Genomic DNA, 12,102 nt, shown 5'->3' on the forward strand with positions numbered 1-12,102 from the left:
GTCTGATTATTACAATCTCTATGAGACAAAGTTTCAAAAGATCAAAAGTGCCCTGTCTAATTTTAAACTTATATTTATGCTTTGAAATAATTTCTTTTCCCTGTGGCATGCCAAAGGAGGTATGTGGCTACATACAATCCTGTCCAGGTGCTTAGTTTGATGTTTAAATCAACAGGCCAAGAGTTCACACCTGTAAAAGTGCAAACTGTAGGAGATCAAGTCTTAGATAATCAAGGAAATTGCTCTCTATGTTCTCATCTGTTAATAAACACTCTATTTTCTCTGCAAAGCAGATAAGTGGCAAAGAAAAATAGTCCTGTGCTATGGATTCAGAGCTGGTTTACAGTCCTCAGAACTTGCTGTAGGGAAGATCTCTGTCAGATTCAAACAGTGCTGGAATTCGAGAGGCAAAAAAACTAATTTCTGATCTCTGCATGCTCTCTCTATAGTCTCAATAGTCAAATTCAACTCAGTGTAATTTGATTTGCAATTTTTCTGAGCAGGAAGTCATGAAGTACTTACAGTGTGACCAGATATGTATTAATCTACAACTGAGAATTTTTATTTTTACTCCAGAACTTTCATTAAAAGGCCAAAGAATTTCTTCTACAAACTGATTTAATTCAACAAAGGATGGAATCTATGCCATGCTTAATTTAATAATGAAAATGTATTTGTTAAGTTCAGAGAAAGTAGTTATGTGCTTAAAAATATGTGGCTGTTCAAATATGTTGTTTTTCAAGGCTTGCATATGTAATACTTACCTTAGTTTTCTTCAAATGGCCAAACTTGTAATAACAACATCGGTCTGGAGTTATCCTTAGCACTCAGGCATCTGCTCAGACTTCAGATTGCAGAAATTCTTCACTCACTCTAAAATAATAACGCTAACAATTGCAGCCTCATTGTTCCTTGACAGAAGCCCTTTGAAAATCTTGTGATGAAGAACTCTTTTATCTCAACAAAAACATAATGCTCAGGTCCCCTGCTCTTCACTCCAGGATGCTTTAGGAAGAATCTAGTCTTGTCCAATTGCAGTATTGTTGACGAATGAAAGCAGTGAAAGCTTTTTTTTGTGCTTCATAATGATTTTAAAAGCAACACAAAAAAATTTGTCCATATAGGACAAACCTTCCCAACTGATCCTTGCCATTATATCTCTTCAGATCTGTAGAACTTGTCTAATAGAGAATAGAAGATTGTTTCTACGTAAATCCAGAGTTCTGTTTGAAGTTGGACACACAGAACTGAAATAGAAAAGGCTTAAAATATTTTTCATAGCCTGGTTTGGTCTCATCCAGGTTTTAGGTATAAAATAGAAACACACTTTCTAAGGAGAAAATTTTAAGCACTGCACACTTGCTAACAGTGTGCTGGGGCATTGCATTAGCCTCAAAGGACAGAGAAAAGAGAAAGAGTTTGTGGAGTAATAAAGACCTCCTTTTCTAGGAGTTGGATTCTCTGTCCATGCACAGCGTCAGCTGGGCCTGATTTTCCTTCCTTTGTGATATCCTTAGCAACCACTGTCTTAGAGTGATCCACGTAAGAATAGAATAAATGACTGAATCAAGCATAGAGTTCACTTCTCTCACCATCAGAGGAGGAAAATACAGATATTCACTGCCACAAGCACCAATTTCCTGCACTCTTAAGTTACAGTTCAAGTGGGAAGTAGCTGATAGAGCTTGGAACATACTCATTAGTATCAAAGTCCAGACTTGAACATTTCCATGCTGCTTTTGTCCCAAAGATTATTTGGCTGCACACTGTCTTTTAATTTCCTTCTCATTTTCTTTCTTTTGACTTGATTTCTCCTTTTACTCGTGTTCTTCTATTACTCCTTCCTTTTATTGTCTCTTCCACCCCCTCTTTTTTTTTTTTTCACTAAAACTTAAAAAAGCTTGCTCTCAGCTTCTTTCAGGCAATCTGAGATTGTTTTGTGCAGTATAATCTCTGTCCTTCACATTCTTCCTGCAAATCCTAAAGTACCTGGAGCTCCTAACTCCATGGAGAACTCCACAGAACAAGCCCAGTCAGTATTCTTCTTTCCCCTCTTGTTCTGTGAGCCAGGCCATGCCATAATATTTACCTTTGATTTCAACAAGAGCCTGTTTGGATGCTGAAAAGCTCTAATGACAGTGAGGAGTCGGGAAAAGTCTTTACCAATTAAGGTTTATTTGTACACATGGGCCCTGAAAACCATATGGACAAACGTTGTTCTACTTGAAAGCATCAGAAAGCACAAAAAAGGCTTTCACTAATCAATAATACTGTAGTTGGGCAATGCTAGATTCTTCTTAAGGCATCCTGAGGTTAACAGGATGGGAACACTGAGTTTTTGTTGAGATAAAAAGAGTCCTTCCTGACAAGATTTTCAAAGGGTCTCTGACAAGGAACAGTGAGGCTGCCAGCATTAGTGTTATTATTTTAACATGAGCTAGGGACTTGTGAAGTCTGAGCAGATGCCTGACTGCTATGGTTGAAAAAGGTTCCATTAAGCATTTGTAACACTAATGTGGTATTAAATTATATAACATTATGCAAGAATTAAATAGTTGAAAAATTATTTCCGTGGAAAAAAATAATTTGACTGTTTGATGTTTGTCTGTACATGCAGCAAAATTGGATAGTGTTATAAACTGAAAAAATGAATTTAACATCAGTTTTATGGGGGGAGAGTAATTCTAAGGCAAAATCCTAGTAGAAGAAAGAAATAGCCATTTCACGTAGGCTCTGGTCCTACAGATGTTCAAATGACTATTTAAATAAAATCTGATAATCTTGCTGAAAAAATGCAGAAATTCTCCTTATGGCTTCTGAAAAAATTTTACAGGGCCTTTGTCTTCATATTTCTTTCATTTAAGCTTTATAGATGTGTTTTCTCCATGCCCTTCTAAACTTTCTAGACAGATGAAATTAGCTGTGTTTGACTGTGGTGATTGGAACATGCACATTCTGCCTGGTCAGAAGATATCTGTTTCGCCCCTCTTCCTAGCACATACATTAAATCAATGATGCACTTTTTGCTGTTTATTTTATTCAGTTTGCAATCAAATTATGACAACAGATTTGTAGATATCAGGGAGATCCCAGCTAGGATATTCACATTATTCTGACCTTTTGTCCTAGACGAACTGACTTCCTTTAGGGTTACCAACAACTAACAATTGAATTGGGGAAGAAACAAGTGCTGAAGATTTCTTCTTTCTTAGAAAACTCAAACTGAATTTGGTCGGAGAAAAGTATTATATTACTTTGACCATGTTATCTTGCTGGTTTCTACATTCTTGGATGGTGAATGCAGATTCAACTGGTCATAACTTCCTTTCCCCATATCCTCTGTTCTGGAATGTGAAAAGACAAAGTCCAGCCCTAATTCTCAATTAAGATGCAATTGGCATGCTGGGATTTTTGAAAGTCATAATTCATCTTTCTTCTTCAGGATGATTTTCCTTACAAGTTCCGTAACATGGGGTCTTATTTCTTCAACAGAGACAGTAGAGTCCCAAACCTTTACTGCTTTCCCATTGGGGTCCACCAGGTATTTCCAGAAGTTCCAGGTTGGTTCTTCTCCTGTAGAGTCTACAGGGGGAAAAAAAATAAAAAAATTAAATATTAGAAAACCACATTAGCCAATTCCTGACATTTCTTCATGTCAATTTGATGATTAACCTCACAGAGGAAGAAGGAATGTAAAATTAAGAGGAAATTCAGACTGAATAAGATTAATTTTCTGACAGATATCTTTAACTAGACAGTAGTCCCTTGGAGACTAATGGAAACAGGGAAGCTTGAGCCCAGAGAAAGCACAATAATCAGTGTTGAAGTGTGTGAGGGCATGTGTGTGTGAGGCTGTGCTATAGAGATATACCTGATACAGCTGAACACTGACAGGAAATGGAATTTGGCATGACAATATAGCTGTACCAGGACTGATTACTTGCTTAGCCAGAATTTTCTCTCCAAACGCACCCAGCGTGATGTGCTTCAGAAAATTGTTTCAAGAAATGCTACATGAAAATAACAAAGTAATTGTTGCTGGTTTCCACCTAATTCTTATCTACTACAGTTTTTCTCTTCCTGATCGCATACCCTTTTACATGAGTCACACTCTTACCCTTTACTCTTCTGCTATGTGACTAACAAAATTTCCAGGACTTTCAAACAGACCAGGAACATCATCCCCCTAAAAGCACATGTACAGACGCTACAAACAAATTAGCTTTTTTCCCCCCCACCTTTTATGCCTTGGGCAAACCTCGCAAGGAATCAGAAGTTATTTCAATGTATCACTAAGACACAGCCGGACCTACTCTTTTAGCTATGCTGTCATTGTGCTGAATAAAGACACAGCCTCCCCCTGCGGGCAGGCGAGCAGGGAAACACAAGCTTTGCAAGTTTCCTGGGACATGTCTGCAGGAACAACTCTCCTGGGCAAAACAGAGACGGAAGGATGTGAAGAGGATTACAGGGAAGCCTGGCTAGCAGGGTGATCCATTACAGACACCCGGAATGAGATGAGCTTGAGGCAGTCAAAAATAATATCCACACTCCTTTAAATTCAGTGGGATTTGGGAGAACCCTGTGGTGCCGCAGAGAAGCAGCAGGGATATGGTCCTTGCAGAATGCAGGTGATACTGTGTCACACTGGGCTTTATTATTTCATTGCTGAAAGACATTTCCTTCACATTGGGTTAAGGCTGACATTTTAATAGAGCATTTAAACGGTATTTAGGGCATTTGTTCAGTGCAAGAAAAGTAGTGCCTTGATAAGGAATATCCTGCCTTGCTGGCTGGTAAGAACCAGCAAAACCTCTTCAGTGTCAGTGCTGGCTATAAAGCAGATTGGAACAGGAGGAACTGCACAGTATGGCTGTTCCAGCGCTTGGGGAGGAACGAGGAAGGGAGTAATCAAGGACATTGTGTAGTGCCTTTCACTTTTTGATTGTTGAAGTAAATTATGAGGTGCTTCACTTCTACTGACCCTACAGCTCTTGAGATGAATCTTATAAATCCAACCTGCAGCACATACGTCACAGGAGGAGCACTCAGGAGGCTGCAGAGTGGAAGAGGCAAGGTCAGGGACTTGTATGCATAGAGTATTTCAAGGCCTGCATTCCATGTATAGATTTATTGGACCAGCTTTAACAGCACGTCTGCTATTGATGTGTCTTCATCTCTGGAGATCTTTTGGAAGTTAAGACAAAGGTGACAAAGAGAAATCGTGCCTTTTGCAGGAGGAGGGACTGCATGATTTCCAACCTCTTCAGCCTGACAACTCTGTGAGCACAGTCAGAGATCTCTGTGTTCTGTTGGGTGGTATTTTGTGTCAGAGGACTTCTGTGCAGGAGAAACAACCCTCTAGCATTGCAGGTCACTCACCAATTAAGTACTTGAAGGCAGGGATTGCACCGGCTCCACTGACTGTGATTTTGCTGAACATGGGGAAGGAGGCACCATAAGTCTTTCGTGCAAAACTCTCGATTTCTTTGTTGGTGTCTGGTTCTTGCTGCCCAAACTGATTGCAGGGGAATGCCAGCACATTGAAATGGTAGGGGCCCAGGTCTCTCTGCAGCTGCTGTAAGGCCTTGTAGTGGCTGTCTGTGTACCCACACTCACTGGCAACGTTGACAACTAGAGACACCTGAAGAACAAGAGAGCATGTTTAAAAACATGTTGCACACAGAAGTTTTCCAACATGTAGACTGGAATGCAGACTATTAAAAAACCCCATATGTCTAGGGAACTGTGACTGAGCACGTATTTGAAACTACATTGAGCTCTGTTCACAAAAGGAAGATTTAATATTTTTTTAATGTATTCCTCTTTGGCAAGCATTAAGATAATCAACCAACTGCTAGGCAATCTTAATCTTCAATTTACTGAGAATCTGTGTTTTTCCATGCTGCCTTTTGGACAGTTTGTAAGCATAATTAAGAGGTGACCATCCAGCTAAGATATACCAAGATGCATGAAAGAAACTTGCAAACCTATGTAATTTTTGTTGTTTATTTATCTGTTGTGAAGTGTCTGCTCTGCAGCATGTTTCCTTGCTCAAAATTTAATGCCCCTGCAGAAGTGGCTGATCCATTTATCATTACTAGTGTGGATGTCTTGACCTGGAAGTTAATGGAAGCAATTACAGGATTTGGGGTTTGTCTGTGCAGTGTGGGCTGTAAAAAATCCCATCACTTCTAGAGTAAATCTACTCAGTCGTGACAAAATGACAACAGGTTTTACACAAAGGTTTACTGCCTCAGTTAGAGATTCCAAGAGGTGAAGGCTGCCCACTGTCCTTTGCAGTCATTCCTGCAGTGGATCACGTTGAATGCTGTGTATGTTGTCAGTCAGATCTGAGCAGATGTGTCTGCCAGCACAGATCCAGCTGGAGGAAGCTGTCACAGACAGGTGAGCACTACAGGAACAAGAGAATTTATTGGGGATATTAAGTGACCTAACCCTGAACTAACATATATCAGTGTTTCTCAAAGCCTTGAAGTATTTTTCATTGGTTTTTTGAGATATTTTATCCTTAAATAACTTCTAGAATTTTAGACTTATAGTTTTGTTATTCTCGCAAATTTGGTGTTAGTTGCTGCTCATTCTACATAAATTGAGTCCATTCTAATACTTTTATACAAAAGTATTTAAGGAAATAGGATGTGTGAAATAAATTCTATTTAGTGAAAAATAAGTGACAACATGTGTGTAGTGCTTTTAAAGCCAGAAAACTAACTGGCATATAAAGGCACATATCTGGGTAATATATGGGATCATAAAATGAAATGTGTAGAAGGGGTAGGAATGAGCAAAGAAAAAGCTAAAGGGATGTTGGTGTTTGTAATTTCTTACATTGAACATTAGCACTTACTTTGTGTATTTTCTACTTTGCATAACTGTATGGCTATCATAGAATCATAGAATATCCTGAGTTGGAAGGACCTATGAGAATCATCAAAGTCCAGCTACTGAATTTAAAGTGGATTTGGAGTGATACTGTTTTCCCTGGAAGACAGGAAATCTATCAAAGCTCAACTTGGTGTAATCTTCTTTGTGGTGCAGTGTGTCAACAGGATACAATCTAAACAGCCCCTGTGCACTTGTATATGAACTATCACCTGCAGCCATCTCACCTCCAAATCGTCACTTTCATTCAGACAACACTTACAAGCTCTGCCTGAAATTTTAAATTCAGTCTCCTAAAACATCCAAAGTTATGGTACATAATTAGATTTTTTTTTTTTTTTCAGAGAAGAGGTAATAATTTTTTGATGCATTCCTGTTGCAGACTCAGTATTCGAAACAGAATTTGTATGTTAGACATAAAAAATAACTATTGGCAGTTCTGTTCTTTTCACATAATCTGATTTATCAAGCATAGTGATAACTGTAGTTTAATATGAAATAAAGATAAATTGTATGACTAAGAGCTGAAGTCACTAGTAGTTCTTCCATATGAAATTTTAGAAGTTTTTTAAAATATAATTTATGCCTTGGAATTTTCATGATGCAGAAGAATTCATACACCTTACTGAGTCCACCTCTATTGGTTCCTTCTTTCAGATAGAACGGTAATGTAAGAATTTGTCATTGGAGGTTTGGGGGAAAAAAGGTTGTGTAGGCATTGTTTTCATGTTAAAACAGATATGAAAGATGAATTGCAAGCTTTTATAACTTTTACTTGATTTTTAGTAAAGAGAATGCTTGAAAGTATCCACTCAAAAAGAAATAACTATTTTCATTTACGGCTGCTTAAAACCAGTGGTTACTAGGCATGGTGGTGAAAGTCTTGAGAGCTCATAGTGACAATAGTGCAAACTTCCAAAAGTATTCCCCCCAAACAAATGGAAACTACACTCAGCATTTCTTGCATGGCAGACACATCATGCTTCTCTTTTTTTCCTTAAAAAAATGCATTCTCTGTAACTGAATTCTCCATTACTGAACTCCATAATTTAATAGTGCAAACCTCTTAACAGTGTAACTAACATATGTGATGAAAACTTGTGTGATCTATTAGTATTTCTCGATGAATGTTTAAAATGATTCTTTAAAAATCCTTCCTGAGTTATATTTCAGGTGTCTGGTATTAGAAGTGATTTCATATGCTGATTTTTTTTTTTTTTTTTTTTTTTTTTTTTTGTCTCTAGTTTATTTTTAATAAATAACAGTCATTCTTTTTTGTTTATTTGTTTGCTCTCATGTAGAGGCTGTACGTTGACTTCTTACAACTATTAATGATTAAAATTAAGTTCCATATGCCTGAGAGTGCAAGTCAAGCACACCACCTAGTGTGCAGTGCAAACAGTTCAATGGACCTCACAAAAACGATTTCATTTCAGCTGAACTCTTTATCAGCTGCTGCCTGACCTCTTAAAACCATCATTCCCTTTGCTTAGAAAACCCATGCATTCTAATAGTGAACTCATTTATTTAACACTGCAAAAACGCTTCTTGCTTTACTTAATGTTCACACTAGAGTGCGCCCTTTAGGGAAAAAATCCTGGGACAGATTCAGGAATCTGTCTCAGCTTCAAGTAATCCTTTGTGAATCTGTCAGCAGAGACAGCAGATTCTTGGGGTTTCAGACCCAGAAATTCTTAATTGGCTCCGTGTGACCGATGGAAGAACCAGCCACAAGTGTCAGATGGCACAAGTCACCAAGCTGTCACCTCCATGGAACAAACAGCAATATTTGTGCAGGAATTCAGTGGCTGTGCATTTATCCACACTCAGCAATGCCACACTCCGGTGTTGCAGCGAGCCCGGGTCCAAAGTGCCCAGCAATACTTTCAATAACAATATTCAGTTAAAAATAATACTTCAATTGTTATAGTGCCTAATGATTTTCCACAATTATAGTACCTATGGTTCAAGATTTCCAAAGGCATTGCACTGACACTGCTTAATTCCACCCCAGCACACTGTGCTCAGCTGGGTGGTGGATTGGTACCATTACATCAAGACAGGCACAAACACAGAAGGGAACAGTTGATGTTTGGGAGTTCTGACTCCCAAATGGGTACTATTTTTGGTAAGAACGCTGCCTCTTACAGCATATCAGATACAGATCATATAATAAAAGATAAGAATATTGAATTAGATTAGATTAGATCTAAAACTAATCTTGTTTAGATCCTCTTGATTCTTGTCCAACCATAATTATTGTCTTTCATCTTTAATGTAGACGAGTGATGGGTCAATATTTTATGGTAGTGTGGAAAAACCACTGAAGGATAGCCTCCACAACACAGTGAACCCGACAATTTTTGATCTATTTTAGTTCTGAACTCTCTTCTCAGTGGTAATACTCCTCCCTTTCTTCACTATATAACAGAAGGTAATTGTGGTTCGTATCAAGATACACTCGAACAAGAAAGTGAATTAATATCAATCAGTCTTTTTTTTTTTTTTTCTTGCTATGAAAAAATTGTTTCAATGATGTGAATAGACACAAGTTTATATTAATAATGATTTATTGAAAAATGATCCTGTCAGTCAGGAATTGCACTGATTGTTTATACTTCGCACGACTCTTCTGGTTTTAGAATTAGCTGACTTCATTAATTTTTTTTTAGAGTCTGGAAGCCTTTGTATTTTTTTAATTCCTAGTAAGTTTCTTGACTACAAATTAAGTAGTTATTTAAATAAATTAGCTGAGTGACTGAATTGAAGAAAATGTCTTCTCTACATCTGCCAGAAAGCTTAAGGCTGGTAAAAGCTGTTTTAGCAATTAACAGACTATTGTTCCTGCAGCTAACTAGTGACTCACTTTCCTTAAAACACCACCAGCACACACATAGTAGTTTAATAATATTTGCTTTCTTTTAATAGCTTTAAAATATTATGATAAACCTACTTCTTTACATTACTTATCTAACTGCAGATTTAAGCAAGTTTATTTTAAGAAATAAATGGGAGTTTTAATTAACCTTTTTCTATCTTGATACTGAGTTCTGACAATGTAATGACAGAAAGGGATGTGTTTTGTTGCTGTAATTTGCATTCAGAGATCCTATTAATGTTCAGGCTACCGGCTCTTTGCTGATGTGTGTGCACAATTTTAAAGAAAATCTATCTTTTATTCCATACAGCAGCTGAATGTCACTTTTTTGGAATAAACTATTCCTTGTGGCCTAGCAGAGATCAAAGAATACCATTCATCAATGCTATTATCTTTCCCAGATACAGCTCTAGAGCTCCCCTTCATGAAACCAGCCCTACCTGGAGGGTGGCCTGGAACCACAGCACGCACCCCGAACCTGCCTGTTCATGGGATTCCAGATCAGGCTCTGCAGCTTGTTCCAGAGGGGATGAACTCCCCCAGCTCTCTGGCTGGAAGGAATCCTTCCAAGTTCCCCCTTAACTCCTTTCCATGGGGATTCTGGCCCTGAGATAGAGAAGCTGCGGGTGGTATTTGCTTATTCAGATTAGCAGATGACGTGCAGACAAAACATGCCCCAGTAACAGAATTTATTGACAGAGCCTTTGGATGTAGCTCATTAAAAAGCACAAATATTGCTCAATATTAAACAGCTTCCATGTTTTTCTCCAACATAGATATTTGAGAGAGCATGGGACCAGATCTGCTGTATTTCAGTTGTGAAAGGAGGCACATGAGGCTTTGACCAGATAGGATTTAAACCTCTCATTTGGTCCAAATCCACAAGTATTCCTTTTTGCTGAGCTCAAGAAAATGTGTGTCTCCCTTCTCCTGTCAGGTTCTCTGTCTTCCTGACAATATTTTAGTGACCTGCTGCTGTGGACCAGTGAGCTCAGACATCTGAGGAGGGGGAAAAGGAAGGGGTAAATACAAAGCTGGAGAAAATGGGTGAAAACAAGAAGTGGTGCTGCCTTTTTGGGGTAGCAGTGAAACTACTGCACTGCCTGAATGTACCACAGATATGTCACTTGAATGCTAAGAGTGGCACTTGTGGGATTTATGTTGATTTTAACTTCTATAATTTGTGAAAGGGGCTATAAAAGGTTACAGTATTAAAATAATGAGTGTGCTAAGTTTTCTTATCACTCTTCCATAGGTACTGGCCATCTTTTCTAGATGATCAAACCACTAAAATAAATGAAACTGAATGGAATGGAGTGGAATGGAATGGAATGGAATGGAATGGAATGGAATGGAATGGAATGGAATGGAATAAAATAAAATAAAATAAAATAAAATCAGATTATAATCAGGGACATGGTTTTATAATGGTACGGAAAACTCTGCCTAAAAATACTTAGTGTAATATGTAACTAGAAGACACCGTAAAAACGTATGTATCTACGTGTCCGCCTTCATATTGCTACCACACTAAAAGGCCAGAGAGGAATTTGCATGATGTTACAATTTCACTACACTCTGATACTTTGTAATGTCTCATGTTTTTACTAACTACGGCGAAATGTTAACCCCATTAGCCACGGATCAAATCCCTTTTTTCTTTTTTGTTTTAATGTAGATCATTAAAAAGGAATGGGATGTAGGCAAGAATAACACGCAAGAAGTCATGCGGTTAAAAGGCAGAAATAAACTCCAAAAGTAAGTTGCACAAAGACGCGAACTTCCTGAGCTTCCGATGGACTAGGCAGGATCCAGAGCGATCCATGCCGCTGCGAGAACGGCAGGAGGGCAGCGTTCCCTGCCTGCCACGTCTACAGGCGGCCGCGGCGGGAGAAAACGCGGACACACACGGGGGTTAGACTGCAAACGCTTTATTGAAGAGGAGCCCGTGTTAGCCAGCCGTGTTCGCCAAAGGGCAGAGCCACAGAGCGAGCAGCCCAGGTGCCCGGCCTCCCGGCGCTGTCCCCCGCGCTCGCTCCGCGGACATGCAAGGGCTGCCCGACCGTGAGCCCGAGCGGCAGCCGCCCCTCCCCGCCGCACTTACCGAGCCCCTGTACTTCTCCAGAGACACAAGCTTGCCCCTGATGTTTACAACTTTGAAAGTGTAAAAATCGGGCTCCTTCTGCCGCGTAGCGGAAAAGGCTAAGAGCAGGAGCGCTGCAATTGCGAGGAACATGGCTAGAGGGACGAGGAGGACTTTGGGGAAGGAGGAGGCAGGCTGGTGCTCCACACTGCCCTCCGGGTCCAGCATGCTGCAC

General features: G+C 39.2%; 1 protein-coding gene across 1 annotated transcript; it reads right to left on the reverse strand.

Annotated features, from left to right (window-relative positions):
* Positions 1–3,017: 3,017 nt before the first annotated feature.
* Positions 3,018–12,102, reverse strand: GPX7 (glutathione peroxidase 7). The gene is made up of 3 exons (XM_040072990.2): positions 11,889–12,102; positions 5,383–5,644; positions 3,018–3,582 (listed from the first exon to the last, which is right to left on the reverse strand). The coding sequence occupies exons 1-3, from the start codon at positions 12,093–12,095 to the stop codon at positions 3,419–3,421; spliced, it is 633 nt and encodes a 210-aa protein (XP_039928924.1). The 5' UTR covers positions 12,096–12,102; the 3' UTR covers positions 3,018–3,418.

The sequence above is a fragment of the Hirundo rustica genome, chromosome 9, assembly GCF_015227805.2.
Source record: "Hirundo rustica isolate bHirRus1 chromosome 9, bHirRus1.pri.v3, whole genome shotgun sequence".
Taxonomy (NCBI): domain Eukaryota; kingdom Metazoa; phylum Chordata; class Aves; order Passeriformes; family Hirundinidae; genus Hirundo; species Hirundo rustica.